Genomic DNA, 12,596 nt, shown 5'->3' with positions numbered 1-12,596 from the left:
CCTTCTTCTAAGGACAATAGAAAATGAGATCCATACTCCATGCATTGAGAAAATTTATTTATATTTTCAACCTTCATTATACATGGTTGGTTACTTCTTAAATGATAGAAATCTAATGATTAGAACCCCGACAAAGAAACTAAGGATACACTCGATAAACATCTTATATAGTGAAAACAACAAAAGGCAAGCAATTTCAGCTTCAGCATGCTACACATTTATGGTTATAAAGCAGAATTACTTCAATTTTCAGCAAACCACAAAAACAGAACACAACACAAGGAAAAGGCCTCTCTAATAGAAACACAATCTAAAAGTAAATGTATGTTGAGAATATGTTGAGTATGATTTTAGAATATGGATCATCTTTCAACGCCCTACACCAGAGTTTTGACTGTCAGCAAACTGACTAGCAGGGTTACCAGTGAGGCCAACTGGCCTGAGGCACTGTTCGGATTCACCATTCTGGCTGTAAGAGAAGATTTAAAGTTTAGAGTACATAAAATGTATGCATCAAGATTAGTGTTATCAAAAGAGCAAAAGTCATGAGGAGGTAAGAGGGTTTTACCTTTCCGATTGAGCGGCATGGTAAGTGGTCCTATTGAGATGCCCGTCATGGCATGCTGGGATACGTCCCTTGCAACTCGGTTGTGGTGGCCTGGGTAGCATAGCTGCAGGAAAACAACATTGGAGGTTTCTGTTAATGCACCTTTTGATAATCTATCCAAACTCATTATGAACGCACACAAACACAGTAGCACTTACAGCAGTGCAGTTGTTGTGTCTCAGAAGACACAGGTGGACCTGGCAGTGCAGGTAGATGGATGAAAAGTTGTTAAAGGTGAACATCTCGAAGGAGAATCGGGCCACCGTGGAGATGCCGTTCGCAACCAGCTCTACTGTACCATCTGCTGGGTTAGGACACCTGGAGGGAGATAGAGGTTACAATGTTACCAGCTGGACTATAAAATAAACAGGGTTAAGTTGTGAAAGTGAGGAAGGGTGGAGCGAGTGAAGAGAGGCCCTTCAAGAGTAAATCATTTTCTGGGTAATCAAGAACCAGTGATCAGAATGCTAAACTACATGAAGTTGCAATAGCTTGTTTACTCTTCATGTATGAGATCCCAGCGGACAGGGTAGCTGGCGTCGTTGACTGGCGTGGCCCAGCAAGAGTCCATAATGGTGGAGATCTGCCTTGCATCGACTCCTTCTGTCCGAATCTCCACATATAGCCTCTGGTTAACTTCCATTTCTATGTTCCTGCCACTGGCCAGGGGATAGCGGAAGCCAGCGTCCTGGTAGGGGATCATTCTCGTAAGATACTGTCCATGGCCTGATGTAAGCTTCTTTCTCACAATGCTGCAAAAAAACAACAAAGAAGTTGATTGCACTTGAGAAGGACCAATTCACTGGCTTGTTCTTGGGAACAACGTCTTGTTGACAATCTTTGACACATTCACAATTACAGAACAGGGACAGTTTTTTTTCTTTTCTTTTTTCTTTTCTTCGTATTGTTGGTTTAAATGGCAAGTTTATTGATTGCATTGGGTGCAGAATGTGGGTAGTGGATTTATGACAACAAAGGTTTAATTATAACTAACTATTTTCAGTCTTTGTCATCATCAAGCATCACTGTCGCAGAAGATAAGTACTTAAAAAAGGTTTGAGGTGCAGATGTAGCACTGTTAAATATGGTAGTTATTGAAAACATAAATATTGAAACATACGTCATGACGTATCACTATGGACATATGTTCACTATAAAAAGGATTGTGGAAATTGTATTTCGTCAGCATAAAACATGTAAAGTAGATGGTGTTGTTATTGTTACCTCTCTACAGGGTTGATGCCCACATCCATAGACAGGGCCTGGGTCAGATGGTATTCACAGAAGAAACGCAACTGAATGCTCCTCTGGCGGCTGATTAGCCATGCATGAGGGTCCACGTCACCCTGGATGGTGTTCTCATAGATAAAATGGGTTCCATTGCTCTTAAAATTCAAATGAAAAAATGGTAAACTTCAGTAAGTTGCTTGTACTTGTAATATGTCTGATGGAGCACATCAATGTCTAAAATGGACTGTACCCTGAGAGCTGTCCCACACAGCTGGTCGTCATTGTTAAAGTGGAACACCAGTCGTCCGTCCTGGAGAGTCCCTTTGCAGGAGTCATCTCGCAGGTGGAGGGCGCTGGAGTGGAAGCCAGCTTCAAATAGCTGGCAGCGTGACAAAGATATGGTGCCTGAACTACTGGAACAACTGATGGACGAGTCTATGTATGAGAGAGAGAGAGAGAGATTTTAAAAACAATTCTGCAGTGTTTGTAGCTAACCTCATAGTTAAATCTGCACTCATCAATATTTTCCTGTATTAAATAACTACCGTATATGTAATTTGAAAGGTGTTGCTCATAGTGACAAACCCACAGAGTTGTGACTCACAGATATTGTAACAATCCTCATGGTTTATATTGACCATTTAAATAATTTTAACGCTGTTTCCATGAAATCATGTTTCGTCTCTCATTTTGGCATTGTGCACGGTTCACATTACTGCAGTACCCATGAGCCTTGGCTGAGATTTGTTCAGGGGTGCCATTCAGATTGGCTGAATTCATTTAAAATTGACGCAGAATTTAAAAGTGAATTGGTTTAAGTTGCAGGTTGCACTTTTTTTCAAGACCGTAATCTTTAGCTTCCACATGCCGTCAGTTGTGCACAAACAGAGTTCTAAGCTCTGGGATGGGATATTATGGCAAAAGAACGATGATAAACCGACACCTGAGTGGATATTATTGTTCCGTGGTCTTACGTTGGTGTATATTTCACAAACAATGCCGTTGTACTATGAAGCAATATCTACTACTAATCTTACAGTTGGCCTCACCGTATCTCTCATTGTTGGGCCGATGGTAGTCCTCATCACAGAAGCAGCCGTACACACCGTGCTTCTTACCACACCACTCATACTCTGTGCAGTTCAGCTGTTCACAGGGGTCTGACTCAGCTATGGAAATAGTGGGGAAAGGATGAGTGATGAAACAGAAAAAACAAGTAACAAAATACCTTTTTCCAGAAGTAGGACAAATGGTAAAGTTATGTTATCTCTCATTCATTATTTTGGCTGTCCATAAGACCAGTGCAAACTCACCACACAGGAAAGCAGAGCGCCACGTCATTTGGGTTTTATGTTATTCTACATATATGAGACTGATTCTTGCGAGTTTGTTCTCGTCATTGTCTTAATTACATTGATTTTGACGATATGCATTGCCCATTAATGAAAGCATTCCGACACGCTGGCTAATAGTGAGGTTATTAGGAGGTTGTTCAACTGTAGTAGGACAGCACTGATGGCCCAAGTATAAAATACATGGCCCGCCACTGATATATATATATATATATAACAATCATAAACAGCGGTATTAGCTGCAATCCAGGGGAAATTGGTATAATCTTGAAGTAATAACTACAGCAACTGTATGACTGACATTTTAAGAACATGAACAAATTACGAAGAGATTATCGAAACTTCAATTCACCTGTCGTCTGAGGAGTCACCGTACCTATGAAAACAAACACATAGATATAATTGGATAACAATCAGTCTGCTCTGCTAACATCAAAAACAAAAGTCAGTTAGTGATTTACCCTCTTCAGTTGTTGTTGAGGCAACAATTGTTGATGTTGATATCGCAGTTGTTGTTGGGGGAGCAGTTGTTGTTGGGGCTGCAGTTGTTGTTGGGGCTGTAGTTGTTGGGGCAGCAGTTGTTGTTGGGGCAGCAGTTGTTGATGTTAGAGCAGCAGTTGTTGTTTGGGAAGCTGTTGTTGGGGTAGCAGTTGTTGGGGCTGCAGTTGTTGTTGGGGCTGCAGTTGTTGTTGGGGCAGCTGTTGTTGTTGGGGCAGCAGTTGTTGTTGGGGAAGCAGTTGTTGTTGGGGCTGCAGTTGTTGTTGGGGCAGCAGTTGTTGTTGGGGCAGCAGTTGTTGTTGGGGCTGCAGTTGTTGTTGGGGCTGCAGTTGTTGTTGGGGCTGCAGTTGTTGTTGGGGAAGCAGTTGTTGTTGGGGCTGCAGTTGTTGTTGGGGCAGCAGTTGTTGTTGGGGCAGCAGTTGTTGTTGGGGAAGCAGTTGTTGTTGGGGCTGCAGTTGTTGTTGGGGCAGCAGTTGTTGTTGGGGCAGCTGTTGTTGTTCGGGCTGTAGTTGTTGTTGGGGCTGCAGTTGTTGTGGGGGCAGCTGTTGTTGGTGGGGCTGCAGTTGTTGTTGGGGCAGCAGTTGTTGTTGGGGCAGCAGTTGTTGTTGGGGCAGCAGTTGTTGTTGGGGCTGCAGTTGTTGTTGGGGCTGCAGTTGTTGTTGGGGCTGCAGTTGTTGTTGGGGCAGCAGTTGTTGTTGGGGCTGCAGTTGTTGTTGGGGCAGCTGTTGTTGTTGGGGCTACAGTTGTTGTTGGGGCAGCAGTTGTTGTTGGGGCAGCAGTTGTTGTTGGGGCAGCAGTTGTTGTTGGGGCAGCTGTTGTTGTTGGGGCTACAGTTGTTGTTGGGGCAGCAGTTGTTGTTGGGGCAGCAGTTGTTGTTGGGGCTGCAGTTGTTGTTGGGGCAGCAGTTGTTGTTGGGGCAGCTGTTGTTGTTGGGGAAGCAGTTGTTGTTGGGGCTGCAGTTGTTGTTGGGGCAGCTGTTGTTGTTGGGGCTGCAGTTGTTGTTGGGGCAGCAGTTGTTGTTGGGGCTGCAGTTGTTGTTGGGGCAGCAGTTGTTGTTGGGGCTGCAGTTGTTGTTGGGGCAGCAGTTGTTGTTGGGGCAGCAGTTGTTGTTGGGGCAGCAGTTGTTGTTGGGGCAGCAGTTGTTGTTGGGGCTGCAGTTGTTGTTGGGGCAGCTGTTGTTGTTGGGGCAGCTGTTGTTGTTGGGGCTGCAGTTGTTGTTGGGGCTGCAGTTGTTGTTGGGGCAGCAGTTGTTGTTGGGGCAGCAGTTGTTGTTGTTGGGGCTGCAGTTGTTGTTGGGGTTGCAGTTGTTGTTGGGGCAGCAGTTGTTGTTGGGGCAGCTGTTGTTGTTGGGGCTGCAGTTGTTGTTGGGGCAGCAGTTGTTGTTGGGGCAGCAGTTGTTGTTGGGGCAGCAGTTGTTGTTGGGGCAGCTGTTGTTGTTGGGGCTGTAGTTGTTGTTGGGGCTGCAGTTGTTGTTGGGGCAGCTGTTGTTGTTGGGGCTGCAGTTGTTGTTGGGGCAGCAGTTGTTGTTGGGGCTGCAGTTGTTGTTGGGGCAGCAGTTGTTGTTGGGGCTGCAGTTGTTGTTGGGGCAGCAGTTGTTGTTGGGGCAGCAGTTGTTGTTGGGGCAGCAGTTGTTGTTGGGGCAGCAGTTGTTGTTGGGGCTGCAGTTGTTGTTGGGGCAGCTGTTGTTGTTGGGGCAGCTGTTGTTGTTGGGGCTGCAGTTGTTGTTGGGGCTGCAGTTGTTGTTGGGGCAGCAGTTGTTGTTGGGGCAGCAGTTGTTGTTGTTGGGGCTGCAGTTGTTGTTGGGGTTGCAGTTGTTGTTGGGGCAGCAGTTGTTGTTGGGGCTGCAGTTGTTGTTGGGGCTGCAGTTGTTGTTGGGGCAGCAGTTGTTGTTGGGGCAGCAGTTGTTGTTGGGGCTGCAGTTGTTGTTGGGGCAGCAGTTGTTGTTGGGGCAGCAGTTGTTGTTGGGGCTGCAGTTGTTGTTGGGGCAGCAGTTGTTGTTGGGGAAGCAGTTGTTGTTGGGGCAGCTGTTGTTGTTGGGGCTGCAGTTGTTGTTGGGGCAGCAGTTGTTGTTGGGGCAGCAGTTGTTGTTGGGGCAGCAGTTGTTGTTGGGGCAGCAGTTGTTGTTGGGGCAGCAGTTGTTGTTGGGGCTGCAGTTGTTGTTGGGGCAGCTGTTGTTGTTGGGGCAGCAGTTGTTGTTGGTGCAGCAGTTGTTGTTGGGGCAGCTGTTGTTGTTGGGGCAGCAGTTGTTGTTGGGGCAGCAGTTGTTGTTGGGGCTGCAGTTGTTGTTGGGGCTGTAGTTGTTGTTGAGGCAGCAGTTGTTGTTGGGGCTGCAGTTGTTGTTGGGGCTGTAGTTGTTGTTGGGGCAGATGTTGTTGTTGGGGCTGCAGTTGTTGTTGGGGCAGCTGTTGTTGTTGGGGCTGCAGTTGTTGTTGGCGCTACAGTTGTTGTTGGGGCAGCAGTTGTTGTTGGGGCAGCAGTTGTTGTTGGGGCAGCTGTTGTTGTTGGGGCAGCTGTTGTTGTTGGGGCTGCAGTTGTTGTTGGGGCTGCAGTTGTTGTTGGGGCAGCAGTTGTTGTTGGGGCAGCTGTTGTTGTTGGGGCTGCAGTTGTTGTTGGGGCAGCTGTTGTTGTTGGGGCTGCAGTTGTTGTTGGGGCTGCAGTTGTTGTTGGGGCAGCAGTTGTTGTTGGGGCTGCAGTTGTTGTTGGGGCAGCAGTTGTTGTTGGGGCTGCAGTTGTTGTTGGGGCAGCAGTTGTTGTTGGGGCAGCTGTTGTTGTTGGGGCAGCAGTTGTTGTTGGGGCTGCAGTTGTTGTTGCTGCAGCTGTTGTTGTTGGGGCTGCAGTTGTTGTTGGGGCAGCTGTTGTTGTTGGGGCAGCAGTTGTTGTTGGGGCAGCTGTTGTTGTTGGGGCAGCAGTTGTTGTTGGGGCAGCAGTTGTTGTTGGGGCTGCAGTTGTTGTTGGGGCAGCAGTTGTTGTTGGGGCAGCAGTTGTTGTTGGGGCAGCTGTTGTTGTTGGGGCTGCAGTTGTTGTTGGGGCAGCAGTTGTTGTTGGGGCTGCAGTTGTTGTTGGGGCAGCAGTTGTTGTTGGGGCTGCAGTTGTTGTTGCTGCAGCTGTTGTTGTTGGGGCTGCAGTTGTTGTTGGGGCAGCTGTTGTTGTTGGGGCAGCAGTTGTTGTTGGGGCAGCAGTTGTTGTTGGGGCTGCAGTTGTTGTTGGGGCAGCAGTTGTTGTTGGGGCAGCAGTTGTTGTTGGGGCAGCTGTTGTTGTTGGGGCTGCAGTTGTTGTTGGGGCAGCAGTTGTTGTTGGGGCTGCAGTTGTTGTTGGGGCAGCAGTTGTTGTTGGGGCTGCAGTTGTTGTTGCTGCAGCTGTTGTTGTTGGGGCTGCAGTTGTTGTTGGGGCAGCTGTTGTTGTTGGGGCAGCAGTTGTTGTTGGGGCAGCTGTTGTTGTTGGGGCAGCAGTTGTTGTTGGGGCAGCAGTTGTTGTTGGGGCTGCAGTTGTTGTTGGGGCAGCAGTTGTTGTTGGGGCAGCAGTTGTTGTTGGGGCAGCTGTTGTTGTTGGGGCTGCAGTTGTTGTTGGGGCAGCAGTTGTTGTTGGGGCTGCAGTTGTTGTTGGGGCAGCAGTTGTTGTTGGGGCAGCTGTTGTTGTTGGGGCTGCAGTTGTTGTTGGGGCAGCTGTTGTTGTTGGGGCTGCAGTTGTTGTTGGGGCTACAGTTGTTGTTGGGGCAGCAGTTGTTGTTGGGGCAGCAGTTGTTGTTGGGGCAGCAGTTGTTGTTGGGGCTGCAGTTGTTGTTGGGGCTGTAGTTGTTGTTGGGGCAGATGTTGTTGTTGGGGCTGCAGTTGTTGTTGGGGCTGTAGTTGTTGTTGGGGCTGCAGTTGTTGTTGGGGCAGCTGTTGTTGTTGGGGCTGCAGTTGTTGTTGGGGCTGCAGTTGTTGTTGGGGCAGCTGTTGTTGTTGGGGCAGCAGTTGTTGTTGGGGCTGCAGTTGTTGTTGGGGCTGCAGTTGTTGTTGGGGCAGCAGTTGTTGTTGGGGCTGCAGTTGTTGTTGGGGCAGCTGTTGTTGTTGGGGCTGCAGTTGTTGTTGGGGCTGCAGTTGTTGTTGGGGCTGCAGTTGTTGTTGGGGCAGCAGTTGTTGTTGGGGCTACAGTTGTTGTTGGGGCAACAGTTGTTGTTGGGGCAGCAGTTGTTGTTGGGGCAGCAGTTGTTGTTGGGGCAGCAGTTGTTGTTGGGGCTGCAGTTGTTGTTGGGGCTGTAGTTGTTGTTGGGCCTGCAGTTGTTGTTGGGGCAGCAGTTGTTGTTGGGGCTGCAGTTGTTGTTGGGGCAGCAGTTGTTGTTGGGGCTGCAGTTGTTGTTGGGGCTGCAGTTGTTGTTGGGGCTGCAGTTGTTGTTGGGGCTGCAGTTGTTGTTGGGGCAGCAGTTGTTGTTGGGGCTGCAGTTGTTGTTGGGGCAGCAGTTGTTGTTGGGGCTGCAGTTGTTGTTGGGGCAGCAGTTGTTGTTGGGGCTGCAGTTGTTGTTGGGGCTGCAGTTGTTGTTGGGGCAGCAGTTGTTGTTGGGGCTGCAGTTGTTGTTGGGGCAGCAGTTGTTGTTGGGGCTGCAGTTGTTGTTGGGGCAGCAGTTGTTGTTGGGGCAGCAGTTGTTGTTGGGGCAGCAGTTGTTGTTGGGGCTGCAGTTGTTGTTGGGGCAGCAGTTGTTGTTGGGGCTGCAGTTGTTGTTGGGGCTGTAGTTGTTGTTGGGGCAGCAGTTGTTGTTGGGGCTGCTGTTGTTGTTGGGGAAGCAGTTGTTGTTGGGGCTGCAGTTGTTGTTGGGGCAGCAGTTGTTGTTGGGGCTGCAGTTGTTGTTGGGGCAGCTGTTGTTGTTGGGGCTGCAGTTGTTGTTGGGGCAGCAGTTGTTGTTGGGGCAGCAGTTGTTGTTGGGGCAGCAGTTGTTGTTGGGGCAGCAGTTGTTGTTGGGGCAGCAGTTGTTGTTGGGGCAGCAGTTGTTGTTGGGGCTGCAGTTGTTGTTGGGGCAGCTGTTGTTGTTGGGGCAGCAGTTGTTGTTGGTGCAGCAGTTGTTGTTGGGGCAGCTGTTGTTGTTGGGGCAGCAGTTGTTGTTGGGGCAGCAGTTGTTGTTGGGGCTGCAGTTGTTGTTGGGGCTGTAGTTGTTGTTGAGGCAGCAGTTGTTGTTGGGGCTGCAGTTGTTGTTGGGGCTGTAGTTGTTGTTGGGGCAGATGTTGTTGTTGGGGCTGCAGTTGTTGTTGGGGCAGCTGTTGTTGTTGGGGCTGCAGTTGTTGTTGGCGCTACAGTTGTTGTTGGGGCAGCAGTTGTTGTTGGGGCAGCAGTTGTTGTTGGGGCAGCTGTTGTTGTTGGGGCAGCTGTTGTTGTTGGGGCTGCAGTTGTTGTTGGGGCTGCAGTTGTTGTTGGGGCAGCAGTTGTTGTTGGGGCAGCTGTTGTTGTTGGGGCTGCAGTTGTTGTTGGGGCAGCTGTTGTTGTTGGGGCTGCAGTTGTTGTTGGGGCTGCAGTTGTTGTTGGGGCAGCAGTTGTTGTTGGGGCTGCAGTTGTTGTTGGGGCAGCAGTTGTTGTTGGGGCTGCAGTTGTTGTTGGGGCAGCAGTTGTTGTTGGGGCAGCTGTTGTTGTTGGGGCAGCAGTTGTTGTTGGGGCTGCAGTTGTTGTTGCTGCAGCTGTTGTTGTTGGGGCTGCAGTTGTTGTTGGGGCAGCTGTTGTTGTTGGGGCAGCAGCTGTTGTTGGGGCAGCTGTTGTTGTTGGGGCAGCAGTTGTTGTTGGGGCAGCAGTTGTTGTTGGGGCTGCAGTTGTTGTTGGGGCAGCAGTTGTTGTTGGGGCAGCAGTTGTTGTTGGGGCAGCTGTTGTTGTTGGGGCTGCAGTTGTTGTTGGGGCAGCAGTTGTTGTTGGGGCTGCAGTTGTTGTTGGGGCAGCAGTTGTTGTTGGGGCTGCAGTTGTTGTTGCTGCAGCTGTTGTTGTTGGGGCTGCAGTTGTTGTTGGGGCAGCTGTTGTTGTTGGGGCAGCAGTTGTTGTTGGGGCAGCAGTTGTTGTTGGGGCTGCAGTTGTTGTTGGGGCAGCAGTTGTTGTTGGGGCAGCAGTTGTTGTTGGGGCAGCTGTTGTTGTTGGGGCTGCAGTTGTTGTTGGGGCAGCAGTTGTTGTTGGGGCTGCAGTTGTTGTTGGGGCAGCAGTTGTTGTTGGGGCAGCTGTTGTTGTTGGGGCAGCAGTTGTTGTTGGGGCAGCAGTTGTTGTTGGGGCTGCAGTTGTTGTTGGGGCAGCAGTTGTTGTTGGGGCAGCAGTTGTTGTTGGGGCAGCTGTTGTTGTTGGGGCTGCAGTTGTTGTTGGGGCAGCAGTTGTTGTTGGGGCTGCAGTTGTTGTTGGGGCAGCAGTTGTTGTTGAGGCAGCTGTTGTTGTTGGGGCTGCAGTTGTTGTTGGGGCAGCTGTTGTTGTTGGGGCTGCAGTTGTTGTTGGGGCTACAGTTGTTGTTGGGGCAGCAGTTGTTGTTGGGGCAGCAGTTGTTGTTGGGGCAGCAGTTGTTGTTGGGGCTGCAGTTGTTGTTGGGGCTGTAGTTGTTGTTGGGGCAGATGTTGTTGTTGGGGCTGCAGTTGTTGTTGGGGCTGTAGTTGTTGTTGGGGCTGCAGTTGTTGTTGGGGCAGCTGTTGTTGTTGGGGCTGCAGTTGTTGTTGGGGCTGCAGTTGTTGTTGGGGCAGCTGTTGTTGTTGGGGCAGCAGTTGTTGTTGGGGCTGCAGTTGTTGTTGGGGCTGCAGTTGTTGTTGGGGCAGCAGTTGTTGTTGGGGCTGCAGTTGTTGTTGGGGCAGCTGTTGTTGTTGGGGCTGCAGTTGTTGTTGGGGCTGCAGTTGTTGTTGGGGCAGCTGTTGTTGTTGGGGCAGCAGTTGTTGTTGGGGCTACAGTTGTTGTTGGGGCAACAGTTGTTGTTGGGGCAGCAGTTGTTGTTGGGGCAGCAGTTGTTGTTGGGGCAGCAGTTGTTGTTGGGGCTGCAGTTGTTGTTGGGGCAGCTGTTGTTGTTGGGGCTGCAGTTGTTGTTGGGGCTGCAGTTGTTGTTGGGGCAGCTGTTGTTGTTGGGGCAGCAGTTGTTGTTGGGGCTGCAGTTGTTGTTGGGGCTGCAGTTGTTGTTGGGGCAGCAGTTGTTGTTGGGGCTGCAGTTGTTGTTGGGGCAGCTGTTGTTGTTGGGGCTGCAGTTGTTGTTGGGGCTGCAGTTGTTGTTGGGGCAGCAGTTGTTGTTGGGGCTGCAGTTGTTGTTGGGGCTGCAGTTGTTGTTGGGGCTGCAGTTGTTGTTGGGGCTGCAGTTGTTGTTGGGGCAGCAGTTGTTGTTGGGGCTGCAGTTGTTGTTGGGGCATCAGTTGTTGTTGGGGCTGCAGTTGTTGTTGGGGCAGCAGTTGTTGTTGGGGCTGCAGTTGTTGTTGGGGCTGCAGTTGTTGTTGGGGCAGCAGTTGTTGTTGGGGCTGCAGTTGTTGTTGGGGCAGCAGTTGTTGTTGGGGCAGCAGTTGTTGTTGGGGCAGATGTTGTTGTTGGGGCTGCAGTTGTTGTTGGGGCTGTAGTTGTTGTTGGGGCTGCAGTTGTTGTTGGGGCAGCTGTTGTTGTTGGGGCTGCAGTTGTTGTTGGGGCTGCAGTTGTTGTTGGGGCAGCTGTTGTTGTTGGGGCAGCAGTTGTTGTTGGGGCTGCAGTTGTTGTTGGGGCTGCAGTTGTTGTTGGGGCAGCAGTTGTTGTTGGGGCTGCAGTTGTTGTTGGGGCAGCTGTTGTTGTTGGGGCTGCAGTTGTTGTTGGGGCTGCAGTTGTTGTTGGGGCTGCAGTTGTTGTTGGGGCAGCAGTTGTTGTTGGGGCTACAGTTGTTGTTGGGGCAACAGTTGTTGTTGGGGCAGCAGTTGTTGTTGGGGCAGCAGTTGTTGTTGGGGCAGCAGTTGTTGTTGGGGCTGCAGTTGTTGTTGGGGCTGTAGTTGTTGTTGGGGCTGCAGTTGTTGTTGGGGCAGCAGTTGTTGTTGGGGCTGCAGTTGTTGTTGGGGCTGCAGTCGTTGTTGGGGCAGCAGTCGTTGTTGGGGCAGCTGTTGTTGTTGGGGCAGCAGTTGTTGTTGGGGCAGCTGTTGTTGTTGGGGCTGCAGTTGTTGTTGGGGCAGCAGTTGTTGTTGGGGCAGCTGTTGTTGTTGGGGCAGCAGTTGTTGTTGGGGCTGCAGTTGTTGTTGGGGCAGCAGTTGTTGTTGGGGCTGCAGTTGTTGTTGGGGCAGCAGTTGTTGTTGGGGCAGCTGTTGTTGTTGGGGCTGCAGTTGTTGTTGGGGCAGCTGTTGTTGTTGGGGCTGCAGTTGTTGTTGGGGCTACAGTTGTTGTTGGGGCAGCAGTTGTTGTTGGGGCAGCAGTTGTTGTTGGGGCAGCAGTTGTTGTTGGGGCTGCAGTTGTTGTTGGGGCTGTAGTTGTTGTTGGGGCAGATGTTGTTGTTGGGGCTGCAGTTGTTGTTGGGGCTGTAGTTGTTGTTGGGGCTGCAGTTGTTGTTGGGGCAGCTGTTGTTGTTGGGGCTGCAGTTGTTGTTGGGGCTGCAGTTGTTGTTGGGGCAGCTGTTGTTGTTGGGGCAGCAGTTGTTGTTGGGGCTGCAGTTGTTGTTGGGGCTGCAGTTGTTGTTGGGGCAGCAGTTGTTGTTGGGGCTGCAGTTGTTGTTGGGGCAGCAGTTGTTGTTGGGGCTGCAGTTGTTGTTGGGGCAGCAGTTGTTGTTGGGGCAGCAGTTGTTGTTGGGGCAGCAGTTGTTGTTGGGGCTGCAGTTGTTGTTGGGGCAGCAGTTGTTGTTGGGGCTGCAGTTGTTGTTGGGGCTGTAGTTGTTGTTGGGGCAGCAGTTGTTGTTGGGGCTGCTGTTGTTGTTGGGGAAGCAGTTGTTGTTGGGGCTGCAGTTGTTGTTGGGGCAGCAGTTGTTGTTGGGGCTGCAGTTGTTGTTGGGGCAGCTGTTGTTG

At 50.7% G+C, this 12,596-nt stretch overlaps 1 protein-coding gene across 1 annotated transcript in view; it reads right to left on the bottom strand.

Annotated features, from left to right (window-relative positions):
- Positions 1–377: 377 nt before the first annotated feature.
- Positions 378–12,596, bottom strand: part of LOC306794518 (pancreatic secretory granule membrane major glycoprotein GP2-like) — a gene marked incomplete at both ends in the record, with an annotated part of 71,771 nt that continues 59,552 nt past the window's right edge. Inside the window, 8 exons of the mRNA XM_079292625.1 lie at positions 378–469; positions 569–671; positions 766–925; positions 1,108–1,359; positions 1,832–1,992; positions 2,088–2,272; positions 2,887–3,006; positions 3,542–3,565. Of these exons, the coding sequence (XP_079148751.1) occupies positions 378–469; positions 569–671; positions 766–925; positions 1,108–1,359; positions 1,832–1,992; positions 2,088–2,272; positions 2,887–3,006; positions 3,542–3,565 (1,097 nt within the window). The remainder of the gene's footprint in view (positions 470–568; positions 672–765; positions 926–1,107; positions 1,360–1,831; positions 1,993–2,087; positions 2,273–2,886; positions 3,007–3,541; positions 3,566–12,596) is intronic.

This window comes from Melanostigma gelatinosum, assembly GCF_949748355.1.
Source record: "Melanostigma gelatinosum genome assembly, chromosome: 21".
NCBI classification, from domain to species: Eukaryota; Metazoa; Chordata; class Actinopteri; order Perciformes; family Zoarcidae; genus Melanostigma; species Melanostigma gelatinosum.
Note: the sequence above shows the minus strand (reverse complement) of the source record. Positions and strands in the feature narration are given on the sequence as shown.